Source organism: Caretta caretta, chromosome 7, assembly GCF_965140235.1.
Source record: "Caretta caretta isolate rCarCar2 chromosome 7, rCarCar1.hap1, whole genome shotgun sequence".
NCBI classification, from domain to species: domain Eukaryota; kingdom Metazoa; phylum Chordata; order Testudines; family Cheloniidae; genus Caretta; species Caretta caretta.
The window spans coordinates 46,041,194-46,063,220 of record NC_134212.1 but is presented as its reverse complement, the minus strand read 5'-3'; the positions used below and the strand labels follow the sequence as shown (position 1 = coordinate 46,063,220).

General features: G+C 45.4%; 1 protein-coding gene across 9 annotated transcripts in view; it reads right to left on the bottom strand.

The window, feature by feature from the left end:
- Positions 1-22,027, bottom strand: part of DOCK3 (dedicator of cytokinesis 3) — a 609,762-nt gene that overhangs the window by 259,128 nt on the left and 328,607 nt on the right. For all 9 annotated transcript variants that reach the window (XM_048858121.2, XM_048858128.2, XM_048858122.2 and 6 more), the window contains exon 7: positions 13,293-13,377. In XM_048858121.2, coding sequence (XP_048714078.1) covers positions 13,293-13,377 — 85 coding nt within the window. The remainder of the gene's footprint in view (positions 1-13,292; positions 13,378-22,027) is intronic.

Below are 22,027 nucleotides of genomic sequence, written 5' to 3'. Positions count from 1 at the left end.
GTACAGTGCTCATTGTAAGTTCCTGACACTCCCATACTAGGGCATAGAGTCTCACCCAATTTAGACAGTTTTGGAGAGGAGGTCCTCTTTTTGGATAAGGACTTGGAGGGGTTCTCTCACATTTCTTCTGAGAGTGCTTGCTCTTACCCTCCTCATGCCTTTGTTTGGCAGAGTCCTTAGCCCTGCTCGAGTGATCCCTGGAGCCCGAGATCACTGTGCTTTGAGGGACACTTGGTGTTTCTGCCTGATGCACAGGGGGTCTGACAGGCCACAATTGGACTAGGAACTCATAGCCTGTATTCATGAGCTTGATGGGTTCAGCTCAGAAAGGACCAGTAGGAATATGGGTTTCCCCATGTAATAGAAGCACGTCATGGTTGCTACTGACTGGGAAAGCCCAGCCATTCAGATCTTAAATCCTGGGATCCTGGATATACTGGGCACTGCATACAGGTGAATGTTACGGTGAGAGAAACTCTCAAGACTACTAAATTACACTAACTATAAAAATGATCTAAAAACAGATTTTAAAAACTATTTACAGTTATCTACAAGTTTTGAATCAGAAAGCTAGCTAATGCTTTGGACACTGAAGAGGTTCCACCTCAAACCATGGGTGATAGAAAGGAACTGAAAGGGACTCCACACTGTCACTTATGCCCTCAGTTCAGAAAACTGCAGGTGCAGACCAAATGACACTGCTAGAAAATGTCTTCTGGTCTCAGACACATGGAGTACATGCGCACCTGGAGTGGAATATACATAGGGACCATCACTGGAAGAAGAACAATGAAACACCATACAGTAACTCCTCACTTAACATTGTCCCGGTTAACCTTTCATTATTAGGTTGCTGATGTATTAGAGAACATACCTCTTTAAAGTCCTGCAATGTTCTCTTATAATATTGTTTGGCTCTCCCCGCTCCATCTTCCCAGCATTCCAGCTGGGGAACGGGCAAGCCCCCGTGTCCCGACCCTGCTACACCTCTGCCTCAACCAAGCTTCACAATCATCATTGGTGAGTGCAATATTAAATTGTTTGTTTAAAATTATTTAAAACTTATACTGTATATGTATATAATGTCTTTTGTCTGGCAAAAAAAAATTCCCTGGAATCCAACTCCCCCTATTTACATTAATTCTTATGGGGAAATTGGATTTGCTTAACATTGTTTCACTTAAAGTTGCATTTTTCAAGAACATAACTAGGACATTAAGTGAGGAGTTACTGTACATAAGCTGCAAAGACATGCATACCCAGATAGGACACTTAAAACTAAATAAAAGCCACATCATACAAAAACTTTTAAATCCACACATTTTGCTAATGAAATTAATGTAATGATCAGGGTTTATATAACATGCCTTCATTTCACACTATTTATAGATGGAAAAGACCTGTTAAATCCCCTGATCTGTTTTTTTGCCAGTACAATACCGTTCCCTGTTGTACTATTTTCCATTTATGTAAATGTGGAAAGCAATAAGGATCCCATGAATATATAGGTGCTGGAATTAGGGGTGCTGCTGCACCCTCTGGATTGAAGTGATTTCCATCATATAAAGGGTTTACAGTTTGGTTCAGTGGTTCTCAGCACCTCCACTATATAAATTGTTCCAGCACCCTTGCATGAATACTCTCAGAAGACTATTTCACAGACTAAGAGATCTTATTGCAGGGCTTGACAAGCCAATTAAAGCTTTGTTGTTGACAAGTATGAAACTTTCCCTGATGAGCGATTCTCATCAGTTTCTGCAGAATCTATTTTTTTATTTAAACAAAAAATAAGTTTTTTGCCTTTTAGGTTGTACAGATAGCCTGCCAAATGTGAACTGAACATGACCTGACAGCAGTCTAGCTGAATCTGCAATCTAAAACAACACAGATGTATAAACTGACTAAGGGCCAAGACCTGACCCCAACACATCACATGAGCTGCAAGCTGTGCTCTGGGAAGTTCCTTCAGAGCCAAGGTGGGAGAAGGAATCATTTACTCTGGACTATTTTGTGGTAGTGGAGTTGCTCTCTGGCTGCTACTCCAGCCTTATGGCTAGAATAAACTATGAGCAATTTGCCACAAATTTAGCTCAAGGGGAATAGCCAATGGATCCACGTACTAGCAGATTCACTGCTCTTTCTCTTAAATACTGCTGTGCAGGAATGTGCAGGGCATCCTTACAGAATGTGGAGTGCAGAAGGTGCACATCCCCTAACTCAGCGGTCTTCTTTTAAGGGTCGCACCCCACCGAACCCAGGGTCATTCTCCCCGCCCCCCCAGCTTTCCCTGAGCTGGTGCGGGGATGCTGTGGGAGGGGAAGGATGTGGCCAGAGGCAGGAGAGTAGCCACAGCCAGGCTGTGGTGGAGGCCACTAGCTGGGTCCGCAGCCAGGTGCAGATCCACTCCTGACCTTGCCCCCAGCATCAGCCCCGGGCCAGGAATGGAGCCACGTCCAGCGGCCGGACCGGGGCAGAGCTGGGGGCATAGGAGCTGGAACGAGGGGTAATGGGGGTGCTGCCGCACACCCTCACTTGAAATAGTTTCCATTAAATACAGGGTTTACAGTTTGGTGTAATGGGTCTCAGCAGGCCCACTATAAAAATTGTTCTGGCACCCTTGGCTGGGGGCGGAGATGGGCTGAGTGGTGCTCCCTCCCCTTCCCTGTGGGGGTTGGCATGGGGCCCCACTGAAGCCCCCTGGTCGGTCCTCCTTGGCCCCCTGGGGGGACCCGCCCCACACATTGGAGACCTCTGTCCTAAGTGCCACCCTCTGCACGGCTGAACCATATTAGTTTTACTACAAGCGTCTTACACTGTCACAAGAGGAGGAAGCAGGCTTTGCCTAAGATGGGTGTAAATAACCTCCAAGTTAATCAGGATATCAAAAAGCTTAATCTATAACCTGAGACACTAGTGTGCTGGAGCAAGGCCACTCAAATTTCACTGTACCAGAAGACTCAAGTGTTGGATTTTTAACCTTGAAAACTCCCACTGGAATTTCACATTGTAACTGAATCAATGCCTCTGCCAGGACAATAGAACCTTAGTTACATTAATCAATTTAAACATTCATTATGTCACAAATATTCAAATTAAGAAAGATACTTTGAATGAAGTGCAAGGAAATCAAGCAAGTCATAAAGTTAAAATCTGTATGAGGTGTTTTCTGAGTCATGTAAGGTTTGATATGAAGCCTGTACTAATACTTTTTAATACAGGGCACAGAGACCCTGTACAGTCTCTGGCAAATGAGAAGTTAATCGTAAAAAACAGTGATGCATAATGGAAAGTCTCAGTATTTCCCTTGCATAGAGAAATGGATTTACAAACTATGACAACACCTTGAAAAGGGTGGCACAGACAAATCTTTACAGATTTTAAGTTTCTGAAAACATATGGTCTTTATTTCTTTCCATGTATGAACAACAATCTACCGTTACATGATGAAATCTCTGTATGACGCTTCCAGTTGACAATGTCTTCATTCATAGAATGCTCAGTGGACTATCCCCTCTTCTCCTTTCCTTCTTGCTTTCTTCTTTTCTTGCTGCCAATTCATTCCTTCTTTCTGGGAACTGATCCTCTATTCGTTGGACTAATTGTATATTTTTATAGTTCTAAAATCTAAATTTAAGTACGGTAAATCTAAAAGCCATTGAAAACTTTAAATTGGGAAATAAAAATATTTGCCTGAGATAGCTTATCCCTGGCACTCATAAAAATAGTGATGACAAACATTTACTATTTTCTTTGGAATGTACTAGATTACATTTTAGGTATTTTCAAATATTTTACTGGGGTGAGGGGCTCCCCTGACAGAGAATATCTTTTGCTTTGTGTTTGTATAGCACCTACTACAATTGAGTCCTGGTCCATGACTAGGGCTTCTAGGTTCTACAGTAATACAAATAATAAATAATAGTAATGTCTTCACCAACCCCCTTTCAAATTACACAAGCAGTTCCTGATATTACAGCTTAGCAAAGGGATATTATTTAGGGGTTCTCCCTTCCAGCCCTACTGTTCAACTTGTCATCCTCGGACCAAGGTTGGACCCCACTATTCAGGATGGTAATATTTGAGAAGTTTAATTCTCTTATCAGTCACTTTATTTGGGAAGATGGGTATTAAAATGTTGTGGTCCTAGAGAGAGGGGAGAACTTGGGTTCCCTTATTTTAAACTGTGTTATTGAGTCTACAACTCAGTACTTCCATAGTCCACCAAACAGTTATTTAGGCCTGTGAAATTGTAGTTTTACTTCATTGTACGTATCAGCGTATCAATGCCTAAAAATGCTGAAAGTCTGAACTCCTTGAAATGAAGAAATTTTTATAAAACAAATACCAAAGTTCAACATTCTACTATATTATCCATCTACTTTATAACATACTATACCAGGGGTGGACAAACTACGGCCCGTGAGCCGTTTTAAGCCGACCAACGAGCTCACGCTGGGGAGCAGGGTCTGGGGCTTGCCCCGCACCAGCGCTCCAGCGAGGGTGCTGGGTCGGGGGGCCACACCACGCAGCTTGGCTCTGCTCCAGTGCTCCGGCCAGGGCAGTGGGTCTAGGGCTGCTTCACGTGGCTCCCGGAAGCCGCAGCATGGCCCCGCTCCGGCTCCTACGTGCTCCAATAGCCCCCTCCGGTGCTCCAATGGGAGCTGCAGGGGCAGTGCCTGTGGATGGGGCAGCGTGCAGAGCTACCTGGCCGCACCTCTGCATAGGACCGGAGAAGGGACATGCCACTGCTTCCGGGAGCTGCTTGAGGTAAACACCACTCAAGCCCCTGCCCCAGCCCTGGTCCCCCTCTCCCCCTCCCACCCTCCAAAGCCCTCGGTCCCAGCATGGAGCACCCTCCTGCACCTCTAAATTCCTCATCTCCAGCCCCACCCCAGAGCCTTCACCCCCAACCAGGGCCCTCACCCCCTCCCACACGCCAACCCCAATTCTGTGAGCATTCATGGCCCGCCATACAAAAAATGGTTACTTACTTTCTCGTAAATGTTGTTCACATCCATTCCACATTAGGTGTGCGTGTGCTGCGTGCATGAGAGTCAGAAACTTTTCCCCTTAGCAGCTCCCGTAGGGGCCCCCCGAGTAGCGCCACTGCGCCATGCATATATACCCCTATCGGCCTGACCCCCTCCAGTTCCTTCTTGCTGGCGACTCTGACAGAGGGATAGGAGGGTGGGTGATAGAATGGACATGAACAACACATCTCGAAGAATAACAGTTACGAGAAAGTAAGTAACCGTTTTTTCCTCTTTGAGTGCTTGTTCACGTCCATTCCACATAAGGTGGATCACAAGCTTACCTCTGAAGGAGGGTAGGAGTCACAGAACAACTGCTTGGAGGACCGCTCTGCCAACTGCCGTGTCCTCTCTGGCTTGCTGGTTGACCGCATAGTGGGTCATGAAGGTGTGCAGCGAGGACCAGGTGGCTGCTCTGCAGATCTCCTGGATCGGGACCTGTGCGAGGAACGCCGTGGAAGTCGCTTGTGCCCTGGTCGAGTGGGCCGTGACCGCCGGGGCCGGAACACCTGCGAGCTAATAGCACGGATGCAGCTTTTAATCCAAGATGAAATCCGCTACGCTGACACTGGGAGACCTTTCATTCTCTCGGCTACAGCTACAAACAACTGCGTGGATTTGTGAAAGGGCTTGGTGCACTCCAAATAGAATGCCAGCGCTCGATGCACATCCAGGGTGTGCAAGCTGCGGTGACTCAGGTCCATACGGGGTTTCGGGAAGAACACCGGCAGACAAATGTTCTGGCTCAAATGGAATTGGGAGACCACCTTATGGAGGAACTTGAGGTGCTGCCAGAGCTGCACCTTGTCCTTGTGAAATACTGAATATGGTGGCTCAGAGGTGAGGGCCCTCAGTTCGGACACCCTTCTGGCCGAGGTAATGGCAACTAGAAATGCCACCTTCCAGGAAAGGTAGAGGAAAGAACAGGAAGCGAGGGGCTTGAAAGGGGGTCCCATGAGTTTAGAGAGGACCAGGTTAAGGTTCCATGGAGGGATTGGGGGGTGGAAGTGCAGAAACACCCTCTCCAACCCTTTAAGGAAACGTCCCACCATTGGGTGGGAGAACACTGAGCCCCCCGAGAACCCCGGATGGAAGGCGGAGATGGCCGCCAGGTATACTCTGAATGAGGACAGGGTTAGCCCTTGCTGCTTGAGGTGCAGGAGGTACTCCAGCATGGCCTGCACTGGGCCTGGCATGGCCGCACCTGTCAGGGTTCACACCAACACGAGAACCTTTTCCACTTGGCCATATAGATCGCCCTCGTAGAGGCCTTTCTACTGCCAAGCAGAATCTGCTGCATGGGAAGGGAGCACTGGCTCTCCAGGGTGTTTAGCCACAGAGCCTCCACACTGTTAGGTGCAGTGACTGTAGGTTGGGGTGAAGAAGCTGCCTGACGTCCTGTATAATGAGGTCCCGGTGTAGGAGCAGGACTATTGAGGCCTCCACGGACAGCTCTAGGAGAGATGTGTACCAGTGCTGGCGGGCCCAGGCTGGGGCGATGAGGATCACCGCTGCCCTGTCCCTGCGCACCTTGAGTAGGACCTTGTGTACCAAGGGGAGCAGGGGGAAGGCATACATCAAGGCCCCCTCCATGGGATCGCAAACACGTCCGTGAGTGAGCCTGGGCTGCAGCCCTGGAACGAACAGAACCGCGGGCACTGGGCGTTGGCCCTGGTGGCAAACAGGTGTACCCAGGGAAACCCCCACCTGCGGAACAGTGAAAGCATGACGTCTGCCCTGAGCGTCCACTCGTACATGCGGTATGACCTGCTGAGGGAGTACGCCAGCTCGTTTTGTACCCCGGGAGATAGGATGTCTCGAGGTGAATTGCGTGGGCTATACAAAGATCCCAGAGGAGGAGAGCCTCGCGACAGAGTGGAGAGGAACGAGCCCCGCCCTGTTTGTTTATATAAAACATGGCAGTAGTGTTGTCTGGCAGGCGAGACGAACCGCCCTGAGCTCCTTCACATTGATATGGAGCAGCCACTCTGCTCCAGACCACAACCCCTGCATCATGAGGTCCTCCAGGTGAGCCCCCCATCCGTGGTCTGACGCATCCGTCACCAGCATCAGGTCCAGTTGTGGGGCGGCAAAGGGGATGCCTTCACAAACCACAGGCTGGGACTGCCACCATAGCAGGGACTCCAGCACATCCCTTGGGGCTGCCACTACCAAGTCCAGGGGGAGCCTGCCTGGGCAGTACACCCGAGCGAGCCATGCCTGCAGAGTCCTGAGTCTCAGTCTGGCATGCCTGACCACGTGCGTGCATGCTGCCATGTGGCCCTGCAGCCGCAGGCAGCACCTGGCCATTGTTGGAAACTGGCGCAGGGAGGCCACTGCTTGCTGGATAGCCCAGAATCGGGATACTGGAAGGTTTGCCCTGGCCTGCACCGCGTCCAGGACCGCCCCTATGAATTCCACTTTCTGTGTGGGTACAAGCGTGGACTCGGGAACGTTGATCAGGAGCCCCAGCTCGCGGAACAATTTCAGGGACACCTCCACATGGCCCCACACTTCTGCCTTGGATCGGCCCACCAGGAGCCAGCTGTTGAGGTATGAGTACACCCTGATTCTCTTCCTCAGTAAGAAGGCTGCCGCCACCACCACCATGCACTTCGTGAATACCTGTGGGGCCGCAGCTAGACCGAACGGGAGAACCGCAAACTGGTAATGTTCTTGGCCCACAGTGAAGTGTAGGAACCACCGATGTGCTGGGTGGATGGCAATATGAAAGTACGCATCCTTCATGTCGAGGGTAGTGTTCCAGTCCCCCGGATCCAGGGAAGGGATGATGGTGCCCAGAGAAAACATGTGGAACCAGGCCTTGACCAGGAACTTGTTGAGCCCACACAGGTCTAGGATGGGACGAAGGCCCCCTTTGGCCTTGGGGATGAGGAAGTACCGGGAGTAAAACCCCTTCCCCTTAGGCTGTGCGGCACCGCCTTTACCGCCTCCGCCTCTAGCAGCGAGCGGACTTCCTTCTCTAGGAGATGCTCATGAGAGGGGTCCTTGAAGAGGGACGGGGAAGGAGGGTGGCAAACTGCAGTGAGTACCCGTTCCGCACCGTGCGTAAGACCCAACGGTCTGACGTAATGGTGAACCATGCACGGGAGAAACGGGACAGGCGGTTCAGGAAACAAAGGGACGGATCCGGTGACTGGTCTGGTATGCTGTCCTCAAGCGCACCTTCAAAAGCCTGACTCAGTGCCCGGCTGGGGTTTGTGCTGGCCTTGGTTCTGGCCCAGCACATTATTGTTACTGTTGTTGTTGCGCCGTTCTGTTATTCCTGCCTTGCCTATGGTAAGGGTCATGCCTATGGCGAGGCTGATACTGGTGTTGAGGGGGAGGCTGCAGCTTAAAGGGATTCCTCTGGGTCGCCAGGGTGTGCATACCCAGCGACTTAAGTGTAACTCGAGAGTCCTTAAGGCTGTGCAGCCTTGTGTCTGTCTGGTCCAAGAAGGGCCCAGACCCTTCGAAGCAGAGGTCCTGGAGTGTATTCTGGACCTCAGGCAGCAGGCCTGACTCCTGGAGCACACTGAGTGCCTCATAACCACCCCTGACGTGATTGTTCTAGCTGCTGCGTCTGCTGAATCCAGGGAGGCCTGGAGAGAGGTCTTGGCTACTGCCTTGCTCTCATCCACCAGGGCCGTGAACTCCTGTTGGGAACCTTCCCGGAGGTTGTCCTTAAACTTCCCCACAACCGCCCACAAGTTGAAATTGTGCCTGTTGAGGATGGCCTGCTGGTTTGCAGTCCTCAACTGAAGGCCCCCAGATGAGTACATCTTTCTGCCAAAAAGGTCCATGCGTTTTGCCTCCTTGGCCTTAGGGGCCGTTTACTGCTGAGACCACTAGGGAGCATGGACTTGGGTGGCAGAACAGGAACTCATAGCCCTTAGATGGGGCAAAGTCCTTTGGCCGTTGGAGTGCTGGAGGCTGGGGTCTGCCATAAGGCCTTATAGTTGGACTGAATGGTCTTAATGAGCGGGAGCACTATTCTGGATGGACCTTTGGGGCTCAGAATGTCCACCATGGGGTCCTCAACCATCTCCTCGGCCTGCAACCGCAAGTTCTGGGTAACCCTGCGCAGCAACTCCTGGTGGGCTCTATGGTCTATTGGTGGAGGGCCGGACACCTCTGTACCCGCCACCGCCTCATCCGGGGATGACAAGGAGGTCAGCTGCTGCTCAACCCCATCAGGTTGGTGCTCCTGCTCCCCTTCTCCCGTGGGAGGGGTCTCTGGCTCGGGCCGGGAGTCCATGGGACGGCACCGGACTCAGTGCCGGTCTCTCCGGTTTATCCTGGGTGGATGCTGGAGGCCTGGATACTACTGCCTCCAGCACCGTCTGGCATCAGTGTGGGGACCGGGACCGCTGCACTGAGTAACTTGCCCTGGGCGGGGCCCCTTGACACTCCTGATAGGCCCAGGGGGTCCAGAAGGGCCAATGGCCTGGTGGCCCCAATTGGGATTGCCAGCCCACCTGAGGGGCCCTGCTGTCTGGGGCCTGGTGCGGGTAGCTATAGTGGCCAAAGTCAGCACCGGACTGCGGCGATGCCAATCGCGAAGGCTACGGCAGTGCCAACGATCTGTGCCGGCGGGAGAACGAGCGGCTCGTGGCTGAGCGGGAGTGGGAGCGGTACCGGTATACCCAGGACCGGGACCGGGATCTGGACCAGGACTGGGACCTGTGCTGGTGTTCCCTGGACCGGGACCGTCTGTGGGAGTCCTCTGGCAAGGGCCGTCTCAACTCCTCCTGGTGCCAGTCTCTGGGTAGTGCCGGAGAGCGGTGTGCACTTTCCGGTGCTTCCTCGTGCCTACCCACTCCCGCTGTTGCTACCTCCTTCTGGGCCACTGGCAACTGTGAGTCCACGGAGTTGGAGCTCGACCGGGACCAACTCCAGGAGCGGTGCTGGGACGGTGTCCTCAAGCGGCACACCACTGCAGGCTTACCCCTCGACGACACCCAAAGCGTGGGTGCCAGAGGTTTCTCCCCATACGGGAGGGGGCTTGCCGCCGACAGCTCAATAAGGTCCTTTGCAGCCTCAAAGGTGCCAGGCGTGGAGGGCTGATCTGTTATGTCCTCGAGCCCATCGTCCGCACTGAGCTCACTTAGGTCTGGGCTCTGTGGGGCTTGTGCTGCCGGGACCGCTGGTGTCGGCGCCAGTACCACGGCCTTCCCGCTCTTATCGGTGCTCGGGACCTTGGGAGGCGCTGGCCTCCTATCTGGGGAACGACCGCGCCTTCCTTTCGGCTGCACTGGGGGCCGCACCAAGGAGGACGAGCGGTGCCGGGGCCTAGTCTGGAGCTCTGGGGCAGACAGTTTACGGTGCTTGGCCGGTGCTGGGTCTCTCAACGGCTCCGGGGCACTATGCACCCAGGAAGCCTGAGCTGGCGTTGGGTGCTCCGGGCACAGTGGCTGCAATGTGGCCTCCATCAACAGCTGCTTTAAATGGAAGTCTCTTTCTTTCCTTGTTCTTGGCTTAAATGCCTTGCTAATCCTACACCATTCAGTTTGATGTCCATCCCCCAGGCACCGTAGACACGAGTTGTGGGGCTCACTACCTGGCATAAGTTTGCGGCACGTGGCACAAGCCTTGAAGCTTTGGCCTGCGGCATGCCCTGTGGTCTGGGGCAGGTGCTGGAAGCCTCCAAGCACCTAATCACTTGAGTGTCCACAATAAAGGTATGCTAACTAACTGATAACAGCTACTCTAAAGGCTAAGGGACTGCTCTTCTACAAGAGAGAAAGAGAGGTTGTTCCAGCCGCCATGGACGGTAAGAAGGAACTGGAGCGGGTCGGGCTGGCAGGGGTATATATACAAGGCGCAGTGCTGCACTCGGGGGGCCCCGCCGGAAACCGCTAAGGGAAAAAGTTTTCGATGCTTGTGCACGCAGTGTGCACACCTAATGTGGAATGGATGTGAACAAGCACTCGAAGAAGAATTTCTATTCTCCGATGTGGCCCTTAGGCCAAAAAGTTTGCCCACCCCTGTACTATACTATCAGGAAACGAGTATAAACATTTCCAGTGAAATGCACCGTATTTTTGCTTTGTTTAGTTTAGCGATATTGCCTCCATCCTTGATTATGTTCACAATGAAATGGTTTTGTTTAAATTAATGTATTCCATAGTCCCTCATATCCAGCCTCTCCGTGAGTTCAAGTACCTGTAATACACATCATCTTGCTCAGGCAAAGAGGTATATTTTTAATGTGAGCCCCTTACTAAAAAACTGGCAGCTGACCTGTCACCAAATCCATCATAACATCTCTGTGGCATTTTGTGAATACGAAGAATAGAAATTTGCAATTTCATCAAATAGTAGCTCTCCTGAATGTACTGGACACATGCACAAATTCTTGATGGACTCCTTTCTCCAGAAGGTATATTTACTAGAGGAGGCCTAATGGTAATCAACTCTATATCTTGCTACCAGTGTGATCTTACAACATCCAAAGAATGTCAACTGTTAGTATTTGCATCTAGTGTTTGATGAATACTGTTGCTGATTATTTGGTATTCAATTAAATGGTAAAAACGTGGTTCTGTCCAATCCACAGCGCCTATTAAACAAAATTAATGCCCACTTAACATGATTTCAGGGAGTTGTAATCTTTTGCATGTTCTCAACTGATTAAGGACAGTCTGAGAGAAGCCCATGATGTATTCAACAGGACTAACAATGACGTGTGATTTTACATTCCCAAAGTAGGATTTTATTTATTCGTAGAAGGCTATAGAGGTCAACCTGTTTTCCAGTCAGACCATGTTGTTATCGGTCAGTATGGCATTCTGAAACTTCTGCCTGGTGCATGGGGCTTTAAAGTGAGAAAAACAACAATTTGTGAGCAAGATACTAACAAACTGGGTGTTATGACAGATCCTGTAGTACTTCCTCACCTTATAGAACACTAGCAGGTCTTATAGCCACAGCATATAAATCAGCATATAAATGGCAGATTTCTCTATATAATATCTGAAGCATAAATAAATAAAAATAAGGAAATAAATGAGTGGATAGGAATTGCTGCTGGGTCTGGAGTACTGACATGAGAATGGCAGAGACTGTTGGATTATAATGTTATTGCTATAGCTCCGCCTGATTGTTTTGTCTCTCTCTTCATGAAGTCCTAAAAGCCTTAAATTCAGTAGCTCCCCTACTGGTATGGTATGTCTCCACTGTAGCTGAAGGTGTAATTTCCATATCTGTGCTAGCTGCACAGAGTACAAGCCCTTCTGAAAACCTAGGTATGTACTCAGGATGGCTAGCCCATCCCACTACTAGTGCACCTGTGGCTACTGTGCAATTGTTAGCAAGCTAGTTCAATGAGAGCTAATGCAGCTACATCTACCTAAACTGGAAATTACACCTCCAGTTCCAGTATAGACATACCCTAGTGCTTTTTCCACATGTGCCCAGATGAATGTGTCAAGCAAACAGATTAAACTGCAGATGGGCTGAAATCACATTCTAAGCCACCAGCTAGGTTTCGAAACCAATGCCAAGTTATTATTGATTCTCCAGAACTGGTTTGTATACTCCATTTATATTTTACTAGAGCTATTCAACATTCTTCTCTTTCCCAGCCCTTCTTTCTCCCCATTTTGCCAAATTTATAGAAAATTATGTCCTTCGAACAAAAAAATATGGGTTGTTTTAACTAACAAGTTAGAGTAATAAAGACAAATAAAGACAGTAACTACCAGAATAATCAATGAGTTAAAGAGATAAAAGAAATGCCAAATTTAAACTACAACGTAGTCAGTGAATCAAGAAAATAAAGGGAAAGAATAAAATTAACATAGCTAGTGTAATAAAATCTCACAGAAAAAGCCTCTTTTCCTATTGAAAAGCAGAACTTGATAAATCAAGCATGTTATGGTACATATATGCCTAGTCTAGTGATCACACAGAGAAAAACACTTATTATAGACCACTCTCAGGAAAGAACCCTGACATCACTATTTACCTGATTTTTCATTTAAAAAAAAGTTCAGATTGAAAACAATGAGACTCTGTGATGCTGGAAGCTTTATAGAGTGATATGTAACAAACCCAGAAATACCCATCTTTCATAGCATCAGCTAAGGACGAGCATCAATCGCTCGCCTTCTCCCCCACCAACATTAATAATGTTGGAAACAATAAAAAAATGATTTAATTCCCCCTCCCCTCACCCAAACAAGCAACATAAATAAGAAAAGGAAAATCTCTTCCCCGTGCTTATACACAAACAAAGGACTTTCACCTGAGGTTTCTTACCATTTTATAAAGATCTGAAATGCTGATCTGATCTGAATCCACCACCTCAAAGTCCTTCCGAGGAACTAGATCCAGGCCCAAATGTCTATGAAAGAGAAAGGCAGATGGAACAACTGTTAGTACATGCACTACTCTACATGCACTACTCTACATGCACACATAGGAACAATGACACTTGAACCTCTAAGGTGCATGCTATCCTTCAAGTACTGTTGGTTTTCAACATAGATAATCCTTTTAAATATAAAAATGAAAAACAAAAGCAAGCAAAAACATAGGGTCAAGCTCCTCATATAGTGTAAATTAGCTGGCTCCACTAACTTCAATGGAGCTATCCCAACGTATATCAGCTGAGGATCTGGGCCACTATGTTGATGCAATGTGAGTTAATTTCACAAAAGTTGGGAAATTTAGAGTTAAGGTTCCCACCCACACAATTTCAGCAGGTTCTTTTGTTACATGATTAAACAACATATATAGAGTAACAAAGAATGTTCATGTATGTATATATATTTTAAAAATAGTATTCAATTCAATTTACTTTTGCAGTCCAATTGGAGGAGGACTAGAAAAAAAATCACTTTCTTTCCATTTTAAGGTTTGCTTTGCCAACTAGTATATCACATTGTTTCAGTATTGAGTAATCTTTTAATAAAAGGCATACATGCAAGGAAACAGAGTAGGATGCTTTAGGAAATTCATTCTGAACGTCATGACTCTTATGCAACTAAAACCCAACCTTAACACTGAGTAATTTATTTATTTTGCAAAATAGGGTCCAGTGGTTTCAATGGGCTGAAAAGCTGTCTTACTTGGCAAGCTGAGTCCCCTAGAGTGTAAGGCATTTCTCCGCATAGCTAAGGAAGCAGCATTACTATGTTTTAGCTGTCAGCAGCATCCAGAATGGCCGACTGGGGCATTTGGCTATGAGGCACAAAACTCACTCCCAATGAATCAGGCAGGACTCAAGAGATTTTTTTTTATGGTCCTAAATTATCTATTCACAGAAGCACTGTACAGCCCTCTTTCATTTATACCATTGGAAGACAGTTGTTAAAAAGTGCTATAATTTTTAAAAAACTACTGCAGATAGGCAAACTACAATTTTCAAACCCTCATATCTTTGCCAGATACAATTAGATTTACACCAGGACATTGAAGGCAATCTTCCTTCCAGGTATTACCTGTCAAACGTCAATTTCTACCCTAAGCACACTTTGGAGCTAATCATGTTAAAAATGGTGGCACAATTTATTTATGCTTTTTAATAATAGGAAATGTATATTTTTCACCACTGTCTTCATTCTCAAAAATGGCTAACCTGTTTTTGCTGAAACTTACCAAATATATTTCACCTTTGTACAGGCCAAAAGATGAAAAATGTTGACCTTCATTAACAACTGAAAATGGGGGTTTAGGCAATCTTAAAATGTGCTGCCACTAGAGTGCCAGATATAATCAATGATACAGTGTTTATATTTTAAGTATAATATGCATTGATGTCAGCATGTAGAAATTATGGCGACTAGTGTTGGGACGGTGCCAAATTATTATTGTGAATTGCTGTGTTTGATATGAATCAATGTAGTAAACATGAGTTTATTATGGCTGGGTACGTCTGAATTTGCTAGGGGATTCTGGGAGCAGGGTACTCTTAGCATCAGATAGTTGGTATGGAAATTTACTGAAAGTGCTGGAATTAGTTAATCAAAGACTCTATCTGTGTGTGTGGGTTTCAACATGGAACTTTGAAACATATCAGCCGATGGCCAGCTCACAAAAGTAAATATGTAGAAGACACGGGATCAGTGAGCTTCGTACAGGCCGATCTGGGTCAAAATGACCCTTTAGGATGGCACCGCACCAAGAGCTCAAGTGAATGATTAATGAGAGGGTAAACATCAACTGATCTTTGGTCTCTGTCCATTTTGCAGTCCCTTCTAAAATATTAATTTAAAAAAAACAGTAATGGAACGCCCAACGAGGCATATTTCTGCGACATGTGACTCCTTTGAGAACAAGAGGTATAAATGCTAAGCAGAGTTAGTTAGTTCCCCAATTAACATCTGAAGAGGTCTGTGATGCTGTGAGATAGAGGGTCTCAGGGTAGCCAACACCTTGCTATGAGGGACTTTTGTAGGACTTTGGAACCAGAGGCCCTTGGGGTAACCAAGACCCTGCTTCAGGGGACATTTGACAGACCAACTACCTGAAAGGGGAAGAGAAGAGAAGAGAAGAAGTCTCCAACTAGAACCGGTAGCTCTATCTACTTCGTTTGCCAGTCAGGATACTGTGTAAAGCCAACATAATTACTGAGGGTTTACGCTTGGGGAATTGAGGCGTATAAGGAAGATGTATTATAGAACCTTTTACTGCTTGTGTGATTCTTTCTCAAATAAACTGCTGTGCATTGTGCAAACTGAATGTGAATTTTCATTGGTACAGGTAACAATCTGCCCAGCTGTGGGCCATTAAAGATCTGTTTCAACAATTAGCATCATATAAACACCATAGATTAGAAAGTTTTCCTGAGTCTAAAAGGCCAATGCATACACATGTTAAAATGTATAAGAAGTGATCCCTCCCAAACATGTGGATCTCAGGTGAGAAAAAATAAACAGATGCTTTCTAATATTATTATCAAAAGAAAAGAATACACAGAACTATCCTTTATGAGGAGTTACAGACTACCATTACGGCATTACAGGAAAGGCTGCCAAAGCTGATGACTGTTTAAAACTGTTCCATTCTCATAATTTCAACTCTCTTTGGAACTGCCAACTCAAACAGTGGCAGGATATGTTATTCAGTATGTGACAAAGATGCTGTCAAGGTACCTTCCCCACTCTGAACTCTAGGGTACTGATGTGGGGACCTGCATGAAAGACCCTCTAAGCTTATTCTTACCAGCTTAGGTTAAAACTTCCTCAAGGTACAAACTTTGCCTTATCCTTGAATCCCATGCTGCCACCACCAAGCGTTTTAAACAAACAACAGGGAAAGAGCCCACTTGGAGACGTCTTCCCCCAAAAGATCCCCCCAAGCCCTACACCCCCTTTCCTGGGGAAGACTTGATAAGAATCCTCACCAATTTGTACAGGTGAACACAGACCCAAACCCTTGGATCTTAAGAACAATGAAAAATCAATCAGGTTCTTAAAAGAAGAATTTTAATTCAAGAAAAGGTTAAAGAAAAGGTAAAAGAATCACCTCTGTAAAATCAGGATTGTAAATACCTTACAGGGTAACAGAAAGGTGGTTACCCTTCCCTTTATATTTATGACAAATGCTATCCTCTGGTTAATAACATTTGACGCAACAGCCATAGTAGCACGCTGAAACTATTACCTTTGAAACTTATTTGATACTCTAAATTTAGTAAAATCTTCTAACACCATGGATTTCCAGTCTAGAGGATTCTCATCCTCTAATGCTATGGTAATCCTGCACAGTACCTACTCCCAATGAGCTCATACCTGTGAGCAGTGCCACAGTAACTGAATTAAACCTTTTCCTACTAGCTCTTAAGAACCTAACACGTTCTTATCTGTAATGCGGGTTGAAGTTCAATCCATATTATGTAAAATGTTTAATTGGGTTGATAAGACCTGCTCTGTGCGGGGTCAGATGACACAATGCTTAAAATGCCAGAGACCATCAATAGGCCATTCACCCTAAAGCTCCCACTGTTGCTAGCAGTGATGGCGCTGAGGCAGATTAATCAACAGAAGGAAATTTTTTGGAAAAGTTCCCTGGTACAGATGAGAATTAGATGACATGAAGCTCCATTTATTGGGTAGTTCCCTCTGCATAGGACTTTCTCTTTCTACTTTTGCTTCATAGTCTGATTACTCTTTGAAGCAGTTCTGCAAGTAAGTCACTTAGGAAAAATTCCTGAGATGACAGACAGCTTCTATGAATGACATCAGTGTTGGACAAAGTCAGTATTGAATTGGCAGGAGTTTGTGAAAGTCTCTTTTTCCGTGGAGCCAGATTCTGGACCCTGTAAAGGAGAGTTTTAGCTTTCTTTGAAAACAATATTTAAATCTCTGGCCCTTTTCCTTGCAAAGATTATCTCAAAAAAGAAACTGACATAAAGCAGTGCTAAACAATTGCTAAGACTGAAGGGAACTATGCAGCTGGGCTTCATCTTCTGATTTAGCTGGGGTTGGTCCTGCTTTGAGCAGGGGGTTGAACTAGATGCCCTCCTGAGGTCTCTTCCAACTCTAATCTTCTATGATTCTACAGTAGGAGTTTGAGTGGGAATGTAAAAACCCATCCCCAAAAGATTTTATTAAAACACAAGTCAGTTAAGTTTGCATTATATTTCAAGATATGACCTCAATAACAATCCCCACAATCTTCATGGATTCATAGATTCCAAGGCCAGAAAGGACCATTAGATTATTTAGTCTGACCTCCTGTAAAACAGAAATCATAGAATTTCATCCAGTTACCCCTGTATTAAGCCTAATAATGTGTGTTTGACTAAAGCCAAAAGGCACCCCGCACTGGTGTAAAGACAATAGAAGATGGGGAATCCACCACTTCCCTTGGTTGGTTGTTCCTCACTGTTAAAAACGTGTGTTCTAATTTCAATTTTTATTTATTTGGCTAATTTCTAATTTCAATTTATCTGGCTTTAACACCCAGTTATTGATTTTTATTGTGTTAGATTAAAGTGACCTTTAGTACCCAGTACATTCTCACCATGAAGCTACTTAGACATACATCTTAAATTGGCCTATAAAAAGTGGTATGATAATTGGGGAGAGAAACTGATTATATTTAGAGGTAGGCTGCAAAAATTTGTTTGACAACCTTTCCAAAAATGGTTGGCTCTGATTGTTAAAATTTTCAGCCCCAAGTAAGATCATTATTGTTGTGACCATGGAAACTACTGTAAAAGGAATCCCTTCGTGGATGCTGTCAAGGCTGATTCCCCACTCTGGCACTTTGACTGCAGAAGGTGGGGGCCTGCAAGGATTCTAAAAATTAATACTGGCCACTCCAGGCTTGGATTAAACTCCCAAGGTCACAGTTTCTCTGACCTTGGATGGGTAGATGCTGCCACCACATAAGTGCAAAAAAACTCAAACTCTTTGGGACCCAGGAAGGCGCACTTGAGAATTCCTCCCTGTGGGGTACCCTCAAACCCTTTCACACACCCCTCCGGGGAAGAGCTGAGAAAGAAAACAAAGGAAATCAGCTGTTGCCACCACCTTATTAAACATCATATGCACAAACCTATTAGGACACCAAAAATCCAATTCTGTTCTTTAAAAAAGGTAAATTTTATTAAAAACAAAAAGAAAGAAAATACATCTGGAACTTAGGCTTTTGCTAGATTTAAAAAACCCACTTACAAAAATTAAACATCAAGAATAACTTCCTTGAGGTCCAGCTTAAAGTTTACAAGCAAAACAAAAAGTATTTGGGGTTAGCACAGAGGAGTCCACAAGCCAATAAGAAATAAACAGAAATAAACCTAATCGCATCTTCCTAGACATTCCTAATTTACTTACATATCTGGGGTTTCAGATATGCAATCTCTAGGTATGATCTGATGGTTTTTCATACCTGGCTTAAAGCTTCTCACAGCATAACTGCTGCCCTGTTCCCCTCTTACCCGGAGAACCACAACACACAGAAAAAAGGAAGTTTTTTCCCCAATTTAAAAAAGTTCTAGCCCTCCCATTGGCTCTTTTGGTCAGGTGCCCACTCCTTTTCTTTTACCTGTTGGCTTGTTAACCCTTTACAGGTAAAGCAAGTAGAGAAAAGCTACTAAGAGGAATTTTATAGCTAACTGGCTGGCTGGGTGTCCAAAAAAGGGAGCTACCCTGCTTCATTTATCACAGATGCTAACCTGCAGTGAATCATACACCATGCATTTCTCAGAAACCCTTCCCATCAGCCATACCAGCAGCACACCAGGAAGAGATAGGGCCAAGTTGCCATTATAGTGACTATAGCCACTCTAGTCCACCAGTCTCCCCACTGGTGCCTACCCAGCCCCACTCCTAGCCTAGAGTCTGTGGAGCTCATGCTAGGGAGGAGCCTAAAGCCTCCACTCATAAGACAAGAGAGACTTTTTTCTCCCAGCCCCATTCCCACTCTTTTGCCCTAGCTAAGGAAGATCTTCAGTAGTTCAAGGAGAATTGTCTTCTTCATGAACCAAAGGGGACATATTCCTCCAATGATCATGCAGTCCACCATCAAAAGGAACCCATTCCTCACCTGATCATCCACTCCACTCCACAGCCACAGCCCACAGAACAACTTGTCTGCACTGCTATTGCTGCAGTAGGCAAAGGATGTCATATAGCAGAGATGTTTAGAGTGGCCTCAATGAGGCACTGAAGAGAGAGCAGTATGGTGAACTGGCCCAGAGGGTGATGGTGGTAGAAGGACTAATGAATCTGGGAAGTGGGAGAGTATAGAATTCATGGAGTTTTTCTGTTTTGCTTTTAGGGGAGAGAATGTAGAACTGATGACTATTTTGCACAGCACGGAAGAGTGTTGTACTGAAGGAATGTAAAGTGTACCACTGAGACACAAGATTCTTAATCGTCAAGGGCTCTGAAATTATACACAATGCTAAGGGATTCCACTGATGTGGAGGATAGCAAGAAAGGACGAAATAGCAGATGACACCATCCAAACTTATGGTATTTGTTAGTTCAGATAAAACACAGTATAAAGATCTCCCAGAGACACAGAAGATAAAGAGGTAATTTGAATAACTAAGAGTTATGCAGTGACATATAAAAATTAACAAAACTTTAAAAGTACCAGGTTGCTAAGCTGGCAGCCATCTTAGAAAAGGTATAATGTAATAGGACAGTTTATTAGAGAAGTGTGAATTGAATTATTAATTTGCCAAACCATGTAAGTATCAGTAATATTTGGTGATCCAAATATTTTAGAATATTTTTGTTTGACGTTTGTGCTAGTCAAACATTCAGCCATATGACAGTGGCAGGACACAGCTAAGAGAGCTGATAGCAACTAGTTTGGCAACTAGATTGGCAGCTGAATATTCAAGCAATACAAGTATTAGTCAACTATAATTGAAAATATATGGCTCCCAGAAACAATGAGGAATTAGGAGAATGAAGAAGGTAGAATGCAGCCTGTGTTCCAAACTAGAAGATGGTCAAGGGATATGAGGCAGGGAGATGGCAAAAAAGGAGTAACGGTGACTGAAGAGTTTGGAGCAAAAAAGAGAAAGCAGAAGAAGAAATAGGAAGGTAATGGGAACCATCAATAAATGAAGATTGGGGGTGGGAGAGTTGGTATCAAAGGGAGTACAGAGAAACTGTAGCAAGTAGGGCAGGGGAAGACAGATTCAGAAGGAGCTACAGAGAAATCAACTTCAGGTAGAGAAGAAAAACAGCTGCAGCAGAAGGGAGAAAACAGGGGCTGTCAGGAACTCTATGTAGTGGAGAAACTGCCTCAGTGGAAGCCAGAGCTGATTGAGGGATCAGATTTATGTATTGTTTAAAATGAATAATTAATTACATATTTTAAGTAAGCATCAAAAGATGTGTGGCATCAAATGATGGGCAATTTCTACACAAAGCAAATTCACTAAGTATGTGTTTACCAGGACAACTGGGGGCTCAGGGAGAGCGAAGACAGTAACTGTTCATGAAGATAAAGTACTTTTTAAACTAGAATGTATATTATTTCAAGACCTGCACAAAACATCTTAAAAGCATATAAATACACATTATCCCATTGGTTGACATGAGAGTTAAGACAAAAAAAAAGGAGGAATTAAAAATGAAAGGTTTTAGGGGGAAAAGAAAAGTATGATAATGGAATGCACAGTCCAAGGGGTGGGAAACAGGGGCCAGGGAGCAAATACCAAGTGAGAACCAAAAAATAAAGACACCAGGACCTCTTTGATGAAGTGTTCCTCACACAGGCTTCTCTGGAGTGAGGATGTCTTGCAACATGTCTCAGAATACAGAGAAATTGCTTAGTTTGCCTCTTCAGAATCCTTTCTATCTTACTACTTAGTACTTTTAACCATGAATGTCATTTTAAAAACATAAAACTAATTCACACAATGCTGTTATGAGGCAAGTATGTAGTATTATTATCCTCCCTTGTACAGGAAAATAAATGCAGACAGAGAGAGAAAGTCCCAACCCCACAGAGAAAGGTAATGTTAGTGCCAGGATTAAAACTTGGGAGTTCTTGGCTCCCAATTATCTGCTTAGGTCACTAGATCACATTATCCTTCATTAACTATACAATATTACTCATTTCAATATTCAGTAAGTGTTAGTATTGCAACTGCCAGTGGGTAAAATAATTTTCATATAAGTGAAGAGCAGGGAAAGGCCATGAATTTCAAAGCAGAGTTTAATTCACTCAGACCACAGTGTAAAAGACTATACTTTTCCTTAGCAATCCCACTGAATTGCAACTGTTGGCCATTTGTGCTCTTTCTAGATGTTTCCAGCTATTTACTGCTATGATGGGAGTGATTTAAGAAATAATTGTAATGCATTTTATAAGGAAAAATAACCTTTTACTCTCAAGTAATGCAAACCTGTGGAGCAATCTTTACTTGTTAATTCCTATGGTCCCATTTCAAGTCCCATATTACTGATGACTCCTTCTTCCCTACTCTGTTTCTAAGTTTAGGGAATAACACTCCTATATTTAAAGGATAAGAAAGTAAGTATCTCTCAGCATTATAATGGGGAGAGTGATTGTACTTA